General features: G+C 28.1%; 4 protein-coding genes across 4 annotated transcripts; 1 reads left to right on the top strand and 3 right to left on the bottom strand.

The window, feature by feature from the left end:
* Positions 1 to 91: 91 nt before the first annotated feature.
* On the bottom strand, positions 92 to 3740 carry LOC141524089 (uncharacterized). Its single transcript, XM_074237742.1, has 7 exons — positions 3565 to 3740; positions 3232 to 3391; positions 2900 to 3120; positions 2604 to 2684; positions 2096 to 2239; positions 1798 to 1957; positions 92 to 490 (listed from the first exon to the last, which is right to left on the bottom strand). The coding sequence occupies exons 1-7, from the start codon at positions 3728 to 3730 to the stop codon at positions 280 to 282; spliced, it is 1143 nt and encodes a 380-aa protein (XP_074093843.1). The 5' UTR covers positions 3731 to 3740; the 3' UTR covers positions 92 to 279.
* Positions 3741 to 4489: 749 nt separating this feature from the next.
* LOC141524123 (phospholipase A2 large subunit-like) lies at positions 4490 to 6157 on the bottom strand. Its single transcript, XM_074237786.1, has 4 exons — positions 6024 to 6157; positions 5418 to 5557; positions 4829 to 4988; positions 4490 to 4724 (listed from the first exon to the last, which is right to left on the bottom strand). The coding sequence occupies exons 2-4, from the start codon at positions 5539 to 5541 to the stop codon at positions 4592 to 4594; spliced, it is 417 nt and encodes a 138-aa protein (XP_074093887.1). The 5' UTR covers positions 5542 to 5557; positions 6024 to 6157; the 3' UTR covers positions 4490 to 4591.
* Positions 6158 to 6192: 35 nt separating this feature from the next.
* Positions 6193 to 9228, top strand: LOC141524122 (methionine aminopeptidase 1). The gene is made up of 5 exons (XM_074237785.1): positions 6193 to 6400; positions 6580 to 6631; positions 7304 to 7771; positions 7908 to 8183; positions 8817 to 9228. The coding sequence occupies exons 1-5, from the start codon at positions 6290 to 6292 to the stop codon at positions 9053 to 9055; spliced, it is 1146 nt and encodes a 381-aa protein (XP_074093886.1). The 5' UTR covers positions 6193 to 6289; the 3' UTR covers positions 9056 to 9228.
* On the bottom strand, positions 9103 to 15478 carry LOC141524121 (uncharacterized). The gene is made up of 4 exons (XM_074237783.1): positions 15451 to 15478; positions 11429 to 11990; positions 9850 to 11246; positions 9103 to 9732 (listed from the first exon to the last, which is right to left on the bottom strand). Exons 1-4 carry the CDS (start codon positions 15454 to 15456, stop codon positions 9421 to 9423), a joined length of 2277 nt encoding a protein of 758 aa, XP_074093884.1. The 5' UTR covers positions 15457 to 15478; the 3' UTR covers positions 9103 to 9420.
* Positions 15479 to 19133: the final 3655 nt, after the last annotated feature.

Raw genomic sequence — 19133 nt, forward strand, 5'->3', positions numbered from 1 at the left:
TACAACTGCTATTGTGCGGAAGAGAATGTTAACATTTATAGTGTGGCATTAATTGAAAGCAGATAAAAAAAAATAATAAATGTTATCAAAATAATTGTTACATAAACGTTTATTTAGTATGGAGTCTATAATGATCGGGTGTAATTACAACAAATAAGGGTAGTCTAAAAATATATTTATCGTAATTAAAGTTGTTATTAACTTTGTTGAGATTAGTTGAGAATTGATAATGATAACAATGGTTAATTACATTAATTATTGGATAATGGGTGGGGATAATTAAATGATTCCTGATACGAATTTTATAAACCCGTTATCGGAAAATTTTCGGTTAGTTCGCCACTTGTAGAGCCCGTTGTCTTGCTCGGTATCGTACGCAAAACACTGGCGTTTCAGAATGTCGAAATATAAAATACCGACGGTTTGGCTGGTTATTGATTGCACTTCTTTCAGGCAGTCGTAAAACATTTCGTCACACTTACAGCTCAATCTGAAAATAAGTAACTAATTATTCAGTTGATAAATGATAAATTAAGTAAGATCTGGCAGATCAATTGTTTTTCCCGTGATCGTACATAAAACATAGCTAGGCGTTAAATTTAAATTAGGCGGAAAATAAAAGAGTATGGGTTAACTTGTGATCAATTGTTGTCCAAAATTTCGTCTAGTTTTTAGTCTAGCCAATTAGCGGTGAATTACTAACTATTTATTAATTTTTTTAAATAAATTGTTGATCGATGGTCGGGTACTACTTAAATAGCTACAAAGTAATCGGAAACTTGAGGAATTATTGAGTTTAAAAACTGTTAGAGGGTAAAATAAACCTCTAACCATTTATTAATTTGGATTTTCTGGATTTCAATAAAAATACATAAACCGGTGATAATTGTTCGGTAGCGAGATTTAAATAAAAGTTTACAAGATTCTTGGCGGGATTTTAATCTCAGTAGACTCTCGTCGAGAACAAACTCTAAGGATTATTATTCTAAATCAAACAAACAAACAAAATAAATAAATACATGAGTGTGCCCGACCGGAGCGAGTTTCATCCATCGGATAGATGATAACCGATTTAAAGAGAAAACCTTTTTGGATGTCGTTGCAACAAATTTTTCACGTTTATGTGTTTGTAAAAAGCCAGTGATTCGGGGGTGGTGATTGCGCTTGAGCCGGAGTAAACGCTAACGAGTGCAATGCCGGAATTATTATTTTAATCGGTATGATTGATCTTTGACCGTAACGATGCAAAAAAATCTTTCTAAAAAATAATCACTTTCATTGCAATGAAAATTATCTAATTTTTTTATAAATTAAATTTCATCTCAATCAAATATTTTTGTTTTTTTTGATAATCAAAATAAAGTTCAAGTACAATTTTACTACTATAAAAACTTTATAGTAGTAAAAAATTATTTAAAGAAGAAAAAAAATTACCATAAAACTCAATTTTAAAAAACAGTACTTTTTAGTTCCAGTTTTAATTTTTTTAACTAACGAAGTAATTATACCAGTATTTTGTAAAAATACCGTTTTTACCGCTACTGTATTTAGAATGCAATTAATTTTAACAAAATTAATTTGTTTAATTTTGTAGATAACTCACTTGAATCCCGTGTAATTTTATCATATTGCATAACGAGTAATGACAAAATAACATAACGGAAAAATTAATAACTATCCACATAATAAGGAAGCAAATAATGACTAATAATTAACAATAAACAAAAATACCTTGAACTAATTAATAAACAAAGCCAGAGTTAATTTATAAAAAAAGTGAATTAAAATTTTAATTACAAAGTTGTGGATCCAGAATTTTGAAGCCCATATTTATACATCCCAGCTTTAATCTTTTTCGGACAGCGGTCGTGATTTCTGCAGCACATATCAGTTCGCCGATATTTACCAAAGTCGTCTTCATGCATCGCTTTATTCCCCTGACCACACCATTTTGTTCCTAAAAAAACAAACTCAATAAATATTTCTTCTCTTAATTATTTAAAAATAAATTAACCGAGCTATTATTTTATAAACTAAAAAATTTCTTTCAATTACAATAACAACGACTACAATAATAATTAAAAAAACAACTTACCTGGAAAAATAGTTCCCCATGTTTTAGTTCCATTCTTTTGTGGAACATCATCAAGTTCAAGGTCGGAAGTTGGAAAATAAGTTTCCGATTGAACGGATGCCAGATAAATAATTAAGAAGATAAAAGGCAATTTCCTCATGGTTTCTGTTAAAAATCAACGTAAAGATTTTTCTTTTTTATTTCACTAGAAAATTATTTCCTTTCTTTCAAATTCATGATAATTGAGATTTATTTTAAAATTTAAACATCAATTACAACTAAAATATAATTTTAACAATTATTCGATGTATTGAAATAAATAAAATTGTTCGAACACTCCGAGATTTTTATCTCTATGCAGCAATTGCATACTGCAGCGAATTTATTGATTGCTGTGTGACATTACAGAGAACTTTCGTGTTTTCATGAAGAAGTTAAGCGATATAATTTTATAGAACTCGATTAGGATAAAAAAATTTAATCTTACTTATTGATAATTTTTTCCGTGACAAGTAATTTCAGTACTTACTAGATATTAATTCGGTTAAATAAATAATTATACATTCTCGAATAAAATTGAACTGTAAATAAGTAACAATAATCGCGCTCTCTTATATTGAAAAGAAAGTCTACATTTAGCTCTATCTATTGGTGTAGTTTTTAACTATAATTTATGGTAAGGTAGATCTGAAAAATTTTTTTCTTCCTCAATTAGGCTCTTAGATTTAAATTTATTTTTAATAAATTAATAAATTATATTTAAAAATTCAATTTATTTTTATTCTTAATTATCGACATTAAAAAAAATAATTTACAAGTTTTAATCTTTCTTGAAAGGGTTCCTAGTGAATTTAGAGACGAATTTGATGATCGAGCTGTCTGAAAAATCGGGGACTTTCATCCATTCGAAAGTTTCTTTTTTTGCGTCAAAGTAGAAACACTTGCGGTGCAGTAAATTAAAGTAACTGTTTCCGATAATGCGACTCACTGTTGAGTTTACTGCTTTGAGACACTTGTAAAAGGCCGAGTCACAAGAACAACTCAGCCTAATGTGACAAAAAAATAGTAATTACTAATTAATCACCAATTACCTTTAATAATTGTTCAGTTAAAAGTTCCAAGTATTGAAAATTTATCTAAGAAAAATTTTGCCTTACATAGCAATGCGTCCTTTGTTTTCTATTCCGTATCTTGTTTGTTTTGACAGGATAATAGGCTGGCACAAATCGTGATTTCGGCAGCATTTATCTGTGTCGTTGAATTGTCCCAGATCATAAGTATGCGACGCGATGTCACCTGGACCACACCATTTTGTTCCTGAGAGATATCAAAAATGAAAAACAAGTTCTTCATCATTTTTTTTTATTGGCAGTTCTTATTAATAGTTAGTACAGTAGTTCAATTTTAATTGAAAGTGAAATATTAACAGTTAGTGTCGACTTTTATACAAATTAGAAATTGAAATTTTTATTTGATTAGTTGATATTTACCTGGAAATATTTTTAGTCTTTTAAAAATTGATCGTTGAAGTCTTATTGTTGCTTTTTTTTCAATTTTATTAGAAACAAAAGAATTTTTTTTATGAAAATTGCTTTTGCTTGAAATCGAAACAAAGAATAGGCAAAAGCATACGAAGATTGGAACAAATATCTGCATTTTTTTGTTTCTGGAAGATAAATAATTCAGGTTTTATAAATTTTTAATACAAAACTAGAAAGAATAGTTGAATAGTAAAAAAAATGAAAATTTCAGATTTTAAATAAAATTTTTGTAAAAAGTAAATTTTGAAATTATAAAAATTGATACAAGAAATTTTGTTTTGTAAAAATTTTATTTAAAACTATAATTTTCAATTTTAAAATTTAATTTTTACAGACGTTCTGGAAAATTGAATTTTTAAAATATTTTATTTCAAGTTGCTCGATATTCTGCTTTGAAATTTTTTTAAGTTTTTCTTTTGGGCGTTTAACTATTAAATTTTAATCTGTAAATTATAATTATTGAGCTGTAATTTTTTCCATTAGTTAATAATATGTTTTATATATCAATTTAAATCTATATTCAATTGTTGAGTAATTAAAAATGATCACGCTAATGATTTGCGCTACTTACTTCTTTGAAATCAGCAAAATTTCACTGATGCAAAGCGAAGGATTTTAAATTTGTTCTGGATGGAAATTCACGAGGTAAAATTATTAAATAGTTGAGAAAATTGATACAGCACCATCTATTTATTTTATATTTTAACTCGTTTTAAAATAATAAATTCTGGTCTTATCTCTCTCTTTTCCGGGATTGACAAGATAGTTTTTATAACATTATGTAGTTAAAAAAAAAAAAAAAAAAAAAAAAAAGATTTTTTAATTTTTATAAAACGTAAGAATATATCTAGTAGATAAAATTACAATCATGGGATTAGTGAATACAATTTTATTTATTTCTTCCAACAAATCGACTGGACATTTTTTTGTTTACCAAAATAAAGAAAAATTTTTAAATTGGAACAAGGAATTTCCATTATTTTTTAGGATTATAATAGAAGCATTTACGACCCAACAATTTGAAGTATATATTTTCAATGATTTGACTAGTCCAAGAATTAACAGCCTTCAGACAATTAGAGAAGACCTCATCACACGTGCAACTTAATCTACACAATATAAACAATAATTTTTATTTTTATTTTTATCAATAAAGGAAAACAAGTTTTTAAATAAATTGTAAAAAATAATAATAATTAGCATTTAAAGTTACAGTGGTGTTTTTCCGTCATTTTTAATTCCATATTTCGTTTCCCCACTTCGAATTTTTGGCTCACATAAATCATGATCCCTGCAGCACATGTCCACCTTTCTATCAGACCCTAAATCATAATTGTCTTGTGCTACATTACCAGGACCGCACCATTTTGTTCCTAAAAATAAAAAAAAAATATCTATTTTAAAGAACATGAAAAACTGCATCGATTGCCGCCAACCGCGTAAAAATCGGTTGATTCATTTCAAATTTATATTATGACAGTTTGAAATTTCAAAAAATAGTGTTTTATTAAGTTTTCATCGCACTTTTGATCTAGAATAGCTCAAAATCGCATATAAATTATATTTTTGAGCTTGCATACAATCTTATTATTTTTTTGTTATTCATTATGAAATCTACTTCCATTTCGGCTGCCAAATAGCCTTTTTTTCATTGAATGAGTTAACTTAAAAAAATTTTTATTTGAATAGGAAGTTATAAAAGAAAATTCTTTATCAATACACGTGTCAGAAACTCACAAATTTTGTGATAAAAATTTCGAGTATTCTAACGCTTATTAACTAAAAATGATAAAGTTATTTACCTGGAAAAATTAACAATCCACCAGTGACGCTGTGTGTATTGTTTGTTACTCTTTTTTCGCTATCCACAGTTGAAATAATAGTAAGATAAAAAATCAGCAATGTTAGAAGATAAAATAACTGCATGATTAGTTAATTTTTTCTGGAAAAAATTATTATTTATATTAAATTATAATAATAATAACAAAATTGTATTTTTAAAAAATTGCATTTTTAATTTACTAAAATTTCTACAATTCTATTTTTTAAATAATTTTTTTTTACTCTAATTTATTTGTTAAAAAAAATTAAAACAATTGTGAAGTGACAGCTAAATTAAATGTCATTTTTGCTATAATTTATTTGTTGCAGAAAATTAAAAAAATTGTGAAATGACAGCTAAATTTAATAAAATATAAATTTCTAAAAAAATTTCTAATGTTAGTCAAAACTTCTGTGTTATTTTTAAGTTTACAATGTAAATAAATTAAAACATAATTATCAAACTAATTAATTATAATTTTCTATTTTTTTTATAAACATAAAGATATAATTTAAAAATAAATTTAATAAATTAATTCAATTAACTTCTTTAAATTGCAAAAATTATCAATAAAAAAAAAACTTACTGAGAACACTGTCAGGAAGTGCATCAAATATTAAAAAAAATCTCTTTAAGTACGGAAGAAATCAAGTTTTACGTCATCTATGAGCAGAATCTACTACTGAATGATAGGAATGATGATGTCTCGTTTAATTTTGGAATGGTAAAATAGCCATGCGCACGGAAAACACGCAGGATAAGCAGTAAGTGTGCGTTCACCATGACTATTACGAGCCCTTTATTTATAAAGTCTAGTATTTATTTATAAATAATAAATACTAACAACTAACAATGTCTTTCGCGCTGGGAATGTGTGAAACTCCAGGATGTAAGTCGGTAGCTAGTCTTCAGTGTCCAACTTGCCTCAAAATTGGCATCCAGGGATCGTACTTTTGTAGTCAGGTAAATTCGAAAAATAAATAACTCTTTTAGGTTAATTATATCACATCTATTTATAAATTTTATAAGCTGGTCTGATATTTTAACTTGCAAGAGTTTTTAATTAATAATCAAATCAATTTTAATACTACTGGATTTTAGCGATTATGAAGATAATTATTTTTTATTTTTTATTTTAACAGGATTGCTTCAAAGGAAGTTGGAAAATTCATAAAGTCATTCATGAAATTGCCAGTAAGTTCTATTTAATGAATATTCGTTGTTATAAAAAGTTATTTTTTTTTTTACAAGTTTAGAAAAATAAAAATAATAATTTGTGAATTCAGATAATTTTTATTTTATAATTGTGATTTTTTTGTGACAAATGAATAACACTGAAGTTGACAGACATTAAAAATTTTTTTAGAATTTTGTAGCAATTAAATTATTATAAAAAAATTTAATTAAAAAGTTTCACGCGTGAAAATTAATAAAAATTACTAGTGAAAATTTTTAGAAGCATTTTTTTATTGTAATTGATTTATTAAAAAAATTTTTTTAAATTAAAAGCTGACTGCTAACTTCAGTATTATACAAATTATCGTATTGACTTCTTTAGACAAAGTAATATTTATTTAAATGAATTTCATTATAATTTAATATTATCTGCGAAAGTTACACTTAAAATACGCAAGGACTATTAAAAAAAATTTATTCGTATAGAGGACACTTAAAAGTACTCGTATTCAAAAATTGAAGAATATTGTAAGAAAAATTATTTTTCACTGTACTTCCTTAAACGAAGAAAATCATTTTTAAGAGTTTCATTATTTTGAAACAAGTAAAATTTATTTAAACCAAGAAAAATTTCAAGAATTTTTTAACTTAAATTAACGCGAATAATAACGACAAAAAATAAATTTTTAGAAGGTGACACTAAAAAATCATCATCTGATGAGTACAATCCATGGCCATCATACCATTTCACGGGTAAATTGCGTCCGTACCCGACACATCCAAAGCGACAAGTGTCAGAAACTCCCAAAATAACGCGACCAGATTATGCAGACCACCCAAAGGGTATTCCGATAAGTGAGCAAGCTGTCAGGGGATCATCTCAAATAAAAATACTAGATGATGAGGAAATCGAAGGGATGCGAGTCGCTTGTAAACTGGGCCGCGAAGTCCTCGACGAAGCTGCCAAAGTCTGCGATGTCGGAATTACAACCGCGGAAATAGACCGGGTTGTCTATGAAGCTTGTATCGAGAGAGACTGCTACCCTTCACCGCTCAACTATCATCAATTTCCAGCAAGTTGTTGTACATCTGTTAACGAGGTGATTTGTCACGGAATTCCCGACACTAGGCCGCTACAAGATGGCGACATTTGTAATGGTAATCGCATATCAATTCAAGTTATTAACCTATTCTATTGTCCCGCTGATTGTTCATTCGATCAAGATTGATTGATTGATTGATCGGTTAAGTTATAATTTATGTTCTGTTATTGATATGATAATTGTTTACACAGTCGATGTTACGGTTTATCACAATGGCTTTCACGGAGATCTCAACGAGACCTTTTTAGTCGGCAATGTTAAACCTGAAATTAAAAAACTGGTTGAAGTAACTTACGAGTGCTTGGCAAAAGCTATTGAGATTGTTAAGCCGGGAGAGAAATACAAAGAAATTGGTAACATTATTCAAAAACACGCACAGGCTCATGGTTTTAGTGTCGTGCGTAGTTATTGCGGTCATGGAATACATCGATTGTTTCACACTGCTCCCAGTGTTCCTCATTATGCTAGTGAGTATGCATTTTTTAAGGGCTTATACGCACTTGGAAGTTTTCAAGAATTCATTTTTTTAGAAATTTTATTTTTTTTTTTATGGATACATAGTTCATTATAGGTATAAAAAAATTATTTATTCATAAGCATACACAGTAAAAAAAAAAAACTTGTTTCAAGAGAAAAATTTTTTAAATAAAAAAATGAACTTAAAAAAAAAAAAAATTTTTTTTAAATTTCACAGTGGCTTTCCCAAATTGATTAAATTCTTCAAAATAATATTCTTGGTTCAAGATTTGTTCGATTGAAAAAAATTAATTTTTTCTGATCAGTTTATTATTAGTAAGCTGCACGATTAAGCTAAAAATTTTTATTTTATCAGAAATATTACATTAACAAAAAAAAATTTTTTTTACATAACTTAAGCGATAACAGTGACGCGTTTGTTTTTCAATAATTTATTAAAAATGAAAAATTTATTTAAAAAAAAATATTCCAAAAAAAATTCTGGGACCTTCTAAATGCGTTTAAACTCTTCATAAAAAAAAGGCGTTGTTTCTTTGTTACTTTAACAAAATTTTTCAATGTCAAAAAAGTAACACAAATTATTTTGTTCTAATAAAAATATTGACGATTGATTATTAAAACAGAAAATAAAGCAGTGGGTGTCATGAAAGCGGGTCATTGTTTCACGATCGAGCCGATGATATCCCAGGGCACTTGGCGTGATGAAATGTGGCCGGACCATTGGACCGCCGTGACGGCCGATGGACAGTGGTCAGCACAATTTGAGCAGACTCTTCTTGTCACCGAGTCTGGCTGTGACATTTTGACGAAGCGTCGCACAAACGATGGCCGTCCGTGGTTCATGGATCAATTGAAAAAATAGGCAAGGCAGTTTCGAAGTTAATCACCCCGACCATATGTTGTTTGATTAAAAAAAAAAATATTTAAAATTGCTTTCTGCCTGGCATTTTTCATAAAAATTATAATCATTTCCCACAATAACGATTTGTGCCTTCCCAAATGATTTTTTTTACCATATTAAAGATTTTTTTCAACGTTTATAATCGATTATAAATGCAATTATAAATAAATATTAACAATTTAATTAATAAATAAATAAACTCTTTATTAATTAATTAATCATATAAATATAAAGCATATTTACAAAGCATCCCTCCAGCGAATTCATTTAATAAACATTACAATTTTTTATTAATAATAAATATGTAAATTAGCCATTTCTTCTCTTCATGATTTATTTCTAATGCGCGAGCCAAATTCACTACTTGGATTTTCAAAATTGATGTCATCTTCTGGCGCTGGAGTTGTTTTATCTGAATTTATTGGCTCATTTATTTCATATTCGTACTCATCAGTATCATCTTCATCATCATTATGGTTTTTGTTATTATTACTATCATCATTATTGTTATTATTTTCTTTCTGAGCATCGGGAATCATGATTCTTAAAGGTCTTGATTTGTTTTCTTGATTATCGTCTTCTTTTTTCTTCTGCTGTTCCAGAAGGGCTTGCCTTTCAAAATGTTTATCTGCTTCTTTCTATAAAACCAAAACAAAATTAAGATAAATAAAATATCAATATCCTATTAAGATAACTTAATTTTTCATAGTTTAAAAATAAAAAAATAAAAAAAAAAAGATTCAATTTCAACAAACCTGCTCACGTAGAATTTGTTGTTGCCGATAATGTTGCCGGTACCTTTTCTGCGCCCCAGCTCTCTGCCTTACCATCTGCCTCTGCTGTTCATCAGTTTCAAAAGGTACGTCATCTATTTGTTCGCTCACTTGGTAATTTCCTCTGTGATTGTTTGACATTGGTTGATCACTTTGTTCATCACCAAACTGCACCATAGATTTCTGACCTTCCTGTTCCTTTTGTTGCTGTTTTTGCTGTAACCGCGAAATTAACCGACTATTTACACTTCCCGCAGCTGCCAAAGCCGCCAATTTTTCCGCGGTTTCTCTATTTGGCAGCGTTGTATAGTATTGCGCGATTTCTTCGTTGGTGAAATAATGCGGGTTCATTTGATTAACAGTAGCACTTGCCGCTTCTTCAAAATCGATGTTGTTCTCTGGTTCTATTGGTTCTTGGAACCGTACGTTGTTCATTTGTTCCTGTTGCTTTTGAATTTCTTGTTCATGTTGTTGTTGTTGTTGATGTTGGTATTGAATTTTTTGTTGTTTCTGATATTGTTCTTGCTGTTGCAAATTATAATCTGCAAGACTTGATTCGTAATTCTGTTCGAACTGATGTTGTTGTTGTTGTTGTTGTAATTGTTGTTGTTGCAACTGTTGCTGTTGTTGTAATTGTTGCTGTTGTGTATCTTGTTCATTATAATTGAAAGATTGCATTTTTGGTGGTGAAAATGTTGATTGATTTATTTCTGCATAAACATTTCTTTGCGAATTTTGTTGTTGTTGTTGTTGTTGTTGTTGTTGTTGTTGTTGTTGCTGTTGTTGTTGTATAGCCAAATACTGTTGATCTTGTTGTTGTTGGGGAAAACTGTTGAACAATTCATAAAGCTTATCAGCAGAAATCGGCGGACCAGCGACTCCCGGATGCCCAATATGCAAATCAGACTGTTCCTGTTCCTGCAACTGTTGTTGTTGTTGCTGAACATCTTGTGAAACAATATCAGGATTGTTCAGATAGTACTCAGCGGGCAAAGTCGCTTGAGCGGTAGCAGGGAAGCCAACGTGCAAGGAACTGTGCAAGTTTGTTTGCATTGGAAGGTTAGTTTGCACAACGGGAATATTTGTTTGAATGGGAATGTTAGACTGGCTGTAAGACTGCGGAACATTGTTCAGCCCGGAACGTGAGATCGGGTGGTTTAAGTAGATGTCGTTTGCAGCCGGTTCTACGTTTGGTCCAGTAGGAAGTCGCGAAGATTCAAAATCCGCTGTGTAGAACTGCGTTGCAGGAGTAGCGTATTCTGGTGGATGATTTTGAATCTCGTTGGCTTCCGTAACTTCGTAAGTGTGTTGTGGACTGGCACTAGTTACCAGTTGTTGTTTTACCGTCTGGCTCCTGACGTCGTAGGATTCTTGATCACCTACAATTTTTTATCATGACTTTTAGAGTTAGACAAATAGTTGTAACTGTTGACAATTTTAGGATTTTTTCCCAAAACATATTTATTAAAAGCTAAAAATTTATTTCTAAATAAATAAATTAACTTATCAACCGTTGATAAAGTATATAAATTTTGTTATCAATGTAAAATTTGACAAATACCTGAAGGATGATGATACTCTGAGTCAGACTGGAATCGTTGATAATCTTCATGATGATCAGGTCTGTTCTCCTCAGGATTGTAAGGTTTGTCAGCGATACTCAAGTTTGGCGCAGGGATCGTGTGGATTGGTCCGCGATCATCGTCAAATCCTCCGCGATGAATCGGTGGAATAACTACCGCTTCTGGTCGATATTCCGGGCTGTATTCTGGCTTGGTAACCACAGGAAATTCCTTGACCGGCATTCGCTGTGGTATTGGAATGTTTGGTACCGCATTCAAAACTGGAACCGGATTTTTCCACACAGCTGGAGGTGCCAGGACTATGGGTCTCCTTAGCCTGAAGTTATTGGGCTTGCCGTTGAAGTGAGGTCTCTTCAAAGGTCCGTAGTTGTTGTTTTTGTTTATCTGAATAGTGTTTCCCATTGATACGCGATGACCAATCGGCCACGACTTTTTGTAGATCTGAGGCGTTGGTGGCGGTGGTAAAGGTCTGCGAACTTTGTATCGCGCTTCTGTCACACAAAATATAATCGCCAAGAGCCATGGTAGCCAATTCAAAATCTAAAACACAAAAATTAATTCAACATTAATAAGTCTCATAAGTCATAAGTATAATTAAAAATGGTCAACTTTCTATTCGAACGAAGTCAACAAAGTGGGTATACTAAATTTTCATACTTAATGTGTTTATACATTAGACAGCAGCGCAAAAAAAACCACTGGATCAAGAAAGATTGGCCTTTGATAAGATTTTTCATGAAAGACAATGATTTCATACATTTAATGAATAATTTAGAAGCAGCGGTTTGGAAATCTTTTATTACTTTTGTAAAAATTTTTTAGAAAAATCAGAAGGCCGAAAATTACAAAAATTTAGTTCAAAACATCTTAATTAGCTTTTTAATCAAAATTGACTTATCACAAAATGCACTTTTGAACTTTCGAAATGTTTGAGTACTCGCGATTAGATTGAAAAATAGGATTTGATTGATGTAAAGTTCTTTTAGATATAACAGGTGAAAAAATTTAAACACGTACAGATAATGTGATTACAAGAGTTGTACGATCGGATTAAAGTAGAACACCGTGCTACATCGACGCGATGAGAAAAGCGTACTACCGTATTACATACCTCAGTTTTACTTTATTTTCCTCTATATTTTTATCCTACACATCAACATAATCTCAGTAAATACCAAATGAGAAATTCTGTCACTCGTTTAGCACGACAAACACACAAACATTCTGATGATAAATAAAGATAGAACATAGTATAGCCATAATACAGAGATGAGCGAGAGTTTACCGGCAATTTAGCTCCGCTCGATACCGAGTAATTGAAAACAAAATAAAATACTCGGAAAATTATTTAAAGAATCGAGAAAGATATTTTTATCTCTCGATCATTTAAAGCTACTGCCGATAAATTGCTTGCAATAAAAAATTTATTTTACTTCTCGGGTAATTATTTTTAATGACAAACAAAAATTTTTTTTATTGCGGGAGAAAATAATATTCGTATTTTATTGAGCACAATTTTAGAAATCTAATTATCGTAATTTTTTTTTTATTGTGTACTAGTAATGATTTACATTACATATATTTTTAATTTGTTAGTCTAATTGCAGCTTTCTTAGTGACTTGCGTGTTTTGCTTTATTTTCAGTATTAAGTACGAGTGAGAAAGTTTTTAGGTCTTATTACAATTTTTACAGGCATTAATTTGTTATTAATCGTAAAAGAACGCTTTATAGAGTAAAAAAATATTAAACTTAAGAATATTATGGAATTATAAATAAAAACTAGAAAAATGTGTGAGAAAAAATTTAAAAAAAGCTCAAGAAGGAAATTGGAAAAATTGAGTAAAATTTTATTAACATTTAGTTTTAATAAAAATTCTTGGTTAAAAATTTATCACTTTAGAATTCAAAATAAATTACGGGATTTTTTATATTTGCTGAAGCACAAAATGTAAATATTTATAAAATAAAACAACCATATTCAACTAAACATATCAATTGAAAATTAAACGAGGCAATTTGTGGAGAAACAATTGAATCAATGAGGGGTAACAGTTATTTATTGAGGGTTCAAATCGATGAAATATAACAAGCTCGGGTAAAAACCTTTTTATAAGTTTTTATGGTAGTGATGAAAATGTAATCAAAAACCGATTTCAATCAATTTCGTATTTTTTACAGCAATAGAGAAATTAAATGTTCTAATAAAAAAGAAAAAAAATAGAAATTGTGGATGGTTGTTAAAATTAAGAAATTAATTGCATTCTAAATACAGTAGCGGTAAAAACGGTATTTTTACAAAATACTGGTATAATTACTTCGTTAGTTAAAAAAATTAAAACTGGAACTAAAAAGTACTGTTTTTTAAAATTGAGTTTTACGGTAATTTTTTTTCTTCTTTAAATAATTTTTTACAAGTTTTTATAGTAGTAAAATTGTACTTGAACTTTATTTTGATTATTAAAAAAAACAAAAATATTTGATTGAGATGAAATTTAATTTATAAAAAAATTAGATAATTTTCATTGCAATGAAAGTGATTATTTTTTAGAAAGATTTTTTTGCATCGTTACGGTCAAAGATCAATCATACCGATTAAAATAATAATTCCGGCATTGCACTCGTTAGCGTTCACTCCGGCTCAAGCGCAATCACCACCCCCGAATCACTGGCTTTTTACAAACACATAAACGTGAAAAATTTTTTGCAACGACATCCAAAAAGGTTTGCTCTTTAAATCGGTAATCATCTATCCGTTGGATGAAACACGCTCCGGTCGGGCACACTCGTGTATTTATTTATTTTGTTTGTTTGTTTGATTTAGAATAATAATCCTTAGAGTTTGTTCTCGACGAGAGTCTACTGAGATTAAAATCCCGCCAAGAATCTTATAAACTTTTATTTAAATCTCGCTACCGAACAATTATCACCGGTTCATGTATTTTTATTGAAATCCAGAAAATCCAAATTAACAAATGGCTAGAGGTTTATTTTACCCTCTAACAGTTTTTAAACTCAATAATTTCTCAAGTTTCCGATTACTTTGTAACTATTTAAGCAGTACCCGACCATCGATCAACATTTTATTTAAAAAAATTAATAAATAGTTAATAATTAACCGCTAATTGGCTGTAAATTAGACAAAATTTTAGGCAACTCTCGAGTCTGATCAATCATAAGCCAACCCATACTTTTTTATATTTCGATTTATTCCAATTTAACGCCTATATATGGTTTGTGTACGGTCACAGAATAAATCTTTTACCATATTAGACAGTCGTTGATTAAAACTTTGTTATTAATAAATTTATAAAGTTGGCTTTGGAAATTTATTTATCATTTAAGTACCTCAAATGTTCATTCAATATTTAATTATCTGTTTAAAATGTAATCCCTACTATTAAATAATAATCGATTATTCACCCTCTTCATGTTTTTGATTTTTTTTTTCAATTATTTAATGATGTAATCCGACGAACATTCCAACAATTTTTCGAATTCATCTCTTATTATGATCACCTATTATAAACGATGATGAATAATTTTCCCGATGGAATGAACATTGAAAATATCTCTCGTCAAAATCAATGGAAATATTCTATTTATATAAAATATCTCGAATCCAGTAACACAAATTGAAATTTATTGGAATTAAAAAATAACTGGAGCTCTTCGTTGCAACATTGCAATCAGTCATTAGATTACAGCGTTTCATGAATAGCAAATTAATTCAAACAATTATCCTATCATCGAATTCGCGCCTCCAAGGTAATGTTACGCTTAGCTTCTATTCGAATAAATTATTCTAAAATAATAATAATAATTATTATTATTATTTCAAAGTCCACACAATTGAGCTGAAATTGTTTCAGTGCGTACATTTAATTACTCCCTTAATTTAACAAGAACAGCTATGTTAACCAGCATAAGTATTGATTATTTTTGAAATTATTGACTTTTTAGTATCACTCAGAAAGTATATGTATATTTTATAAAACTTACCCTCATTTTATAATTAATTTAATCCTTGATAATAGAATCCTTTGAGAGGACAACGAAAGTCAAAGTATTTATTTATTTACTGTTTATTTACTATTTGATTTAAATTGCCGGTGATCGTACAGTTAGGAAGCACTGGTCGTTCTGCAGACAATTAGGTCATTGTCCTTCATTTATACGTGAGTCGAACGTGTATCTTATTGTATGTATCATTCTTTTCCCTTCCATTTTATTTTCTATATTATAAATATATATTCCCTTTAATAATAAATTATTAATAAAATTTTATCAATAAAATAATAATAGAAAACAAAAAAATTAACAATATTGATAATAAAATTTTTTGTCTAAAAAAAAATTGTTTTTTACCGAAATAATTAATTCTTTCAAAAATACTTTTTTTTATCTCTTATTTATATTCATATTTTTTATGAACTTCAGGAAAAGAAAAATATCATTTAGTTATTCAAATTATTTTTAATTTATATATATGAATAATTTGCAAAAAATTCCGAAAAAAAAATCAATCTATAAAATGTTAGGAATTATTTTGTAATTATTATTTTTATGTATTCATAAAGTTCTGTCGCAGAGATAACAGATGTATGGATAAATTTAATAATGTAGTATTGAAGTAGATTTATAGGTCATGTATATTAATTATCACACATATTTTCGCTTTCACATACGTGTATATTAATTAGAAGTTCTGGATTTATAATATTTTTTTTACTCGCTTTGGTTATTGAAGAATTTTTTGTTTACATTCCTGAAATAAATTGATATGATTCTTAAAAATAAAAAAAAAAATTCTTCAAATTAAATATTTCTCTTCTAAACCAAATAAAATTTAAGATTTTATTTTAAAAAATTTATTCGTAACATATTAGATATTACAAAAGTATTACATCAAAAAATAGAGAGTTCCCTGATAAAACGAAATGATTTGAAATGATTCAAAATGATTAATTTTTTAATCATTTTTAATCGTACCAAATCATTTAAATCATACCTGATATTTCACAGTTAATCATTATGAATCATTTTAAATACAAATCTATTGACAGGATAAAAAATGATTTGGTATGATTAAAAATTTTTAATAATATTAAATCATTTCTAATCATAAAATACTCTGTGAATTTCTGTCCCCTGGTATGATTAAAAATGATTCAAGTATGATTCAAAATTTTTAATCATACCAAATTATTTCTAATCATAAAATACTCTGTGAATTTCTGTCCCATGGTATGATTAAAAATGATTCAAGTATGATTTAAAAATTTTAATCATACCAAATCATTTCTAATCATAATATACTCTGTGAATTTCTGTCCCCTGGTATGATTAAAAATGATTCAAGTATGATTTAAAATTTTTAACCATAACAAATCATTTCTAGTCATAAAATACTCTGTGAATTTCTGTCCCCTGGTATGATTAAAAATGATTCAAGTATGATTTAAAATTTTTAACCATAACAAATCATTTCTAGTCATAAAATACTCTGTGAATTTCTGTCCCCTGGTATGATTAAAAATGATTCAAGTATGATTTAAAATTTTTAACCATAACAAATCATTTCTAGTCATAAAATACTCTGTGAATTTCTGTCCCCTGGTATGATTAATAATGATTCAAGTATGATTTAAAATTTTTAACCATAACAAATCATTTCTAATCATAAAATACTCTGTGGATTTCTGTCCCCTGGTATGATTAAAAATGATTCAAGTATGATTTAAAATTTTTAACCATAACAAATCATTTCTAATCATAAAATACTCTGTGGATTTCTGTCCCCTGGTATGATTAAAAATGATTCAAGTATGATTTGAAATTTTTAATCTTAACAAATCATTTCTAATCATAAAATACTCTGTGGATTTCTGTCCCCTGGTATGATTAAAAATGATTCAAGTATGATTTGAAATTTTTAACCATAACAAATCATTTCTTATCATAAAATACTCTGTGAATTCCTGTCCCCTGGTATGATTAATAATACACCGGCACACAAAAATAAAAGTTGTCTGTGCATTGGACGCGACACATATATTCTCATGTATTTTGACCCGCTCAATCCGAATCCGAGGTCCGTTTGACCCGTATACCTTCAAATTTTCGAGAAAACCTTAAAAAACCGTGAAAAATGACTTAAATTCGGGGTTCTAGTAGTATAAAAATTTTTTTGATCCAAATAAAGCCTGATGAAACAGAATGATTTGATATGATTAAAAATGATTAAAAAATAAATCATTTACAATCATTTTATATAATCTAAATCATTTTCTAAATTTCACCAATAATCATCATTATAATCATTCTTAATAATAGAATAAGAGCATGATATAAAATGATTAAAAATGATTAGAGATTTTTAATCTTTATAAATCATTTCAAATCATCAAAAAATACTCAAATTTTTGTCGCAAGTTATGATTAAAATTGATTCGGTTAGTATTAAAACTTTTTAATCATTTCAAATTCTTCTTAATTGTTAAATTATGTTAGAATTTTTTTACTCGTTATTATTGAAAATGATTTCATTAGTATTAAAAACTTTTAATCATTTCAAATCGTTTTTAATCGTCAAATAACGTTCGAATTTTCGTTATTTATTATGATTTGAAAGGATTCTGTTGTTATTAATAATTTGAAATCATGATAAATCATTATTAACCATAAAATATTTTCTGAATTTGTGAGACCACTTATGATTGAAAATAATTCGGTTAGTATTAAAACTTTTTAATCGTTTTAAATTATTATTAATTGTTAAATACTGTTAGAATTTTTTTAATCGTTATTATTGAAAATTTCATTATTCGTATTAAGAATTTCGATGGTAAATTGTTTGTATTGCAGAAATTCCGATTAAATTAAATAAATTGATAAAATCATCCATGGTCAATATTAAAATTATTTTAACTGCTTTAGAATTGTGTACAATACTATGAAAATTTATTTATTTTTATTTGAAATCTTAGGAAATTACTTTCCTCGGCTAGAAATATATCTGAGTGAAGACTGAATTTAAAATATTTCGACTTGTAATCGTTGTTCATAATCTACATAGAATTTTTTTCACTGTTAATTTTACTCTAAACAGAATTAATGGCCGAAAAATTATTATTTTTCTATTCCTGCCTTGTATTTTTACAATGTATCTTTGCCTTCAAGGTTTTGCCATCAGTCATTGAAAAAAAAAATTTCGCTCACGCAAGTAAAAAAAATTATATATATTTCTGTAATAATCACGAAAAAATTTTTACTGATTATAAAAAAAATGGAAAACGGTCGACCCTAGAGGCCATCCCTGCAACTGCAACTTTTCGCTCATCCTATATATATATATATATATATATATATATATATATATATATATATATATATATATATATATATATATATATTATTACGTTTTTTAGCTGTTCAAACTCAAAAAATCCGACAGCCCACGGAAAAAAATGATATGTTAAAATTACAGTAATATAGCTGCAAAATTTACATTATTAATAAAATGTTAATTTTACAAGAAAAAACTCTAAAATTTTTAAAAATAAAAGTGTAAAAATTACAAAAATTCGATTTATAACTTTAACAAGAATAAGCTGTCAAATTTACTAAATAAGTAGATTAAAATAATACTAGTTACTTACTTAATATCCACAAAATAATAAATG

Source organism: Cotesia typhae, unplaced genomic scaffold, assembly GCF_013202065.1.
Source record: "Cotesia typhae breed Kobodo isofemale line unplaced genomic scaffold, CoteBio_Ctyphae contig_22, whole genome shotgun sequence".
NCBI lineage: Eukaryota > Metazoa > Arthropoda > Insecta > Hymenoptera > Braconidae > Cotesia > Cotesia typhae.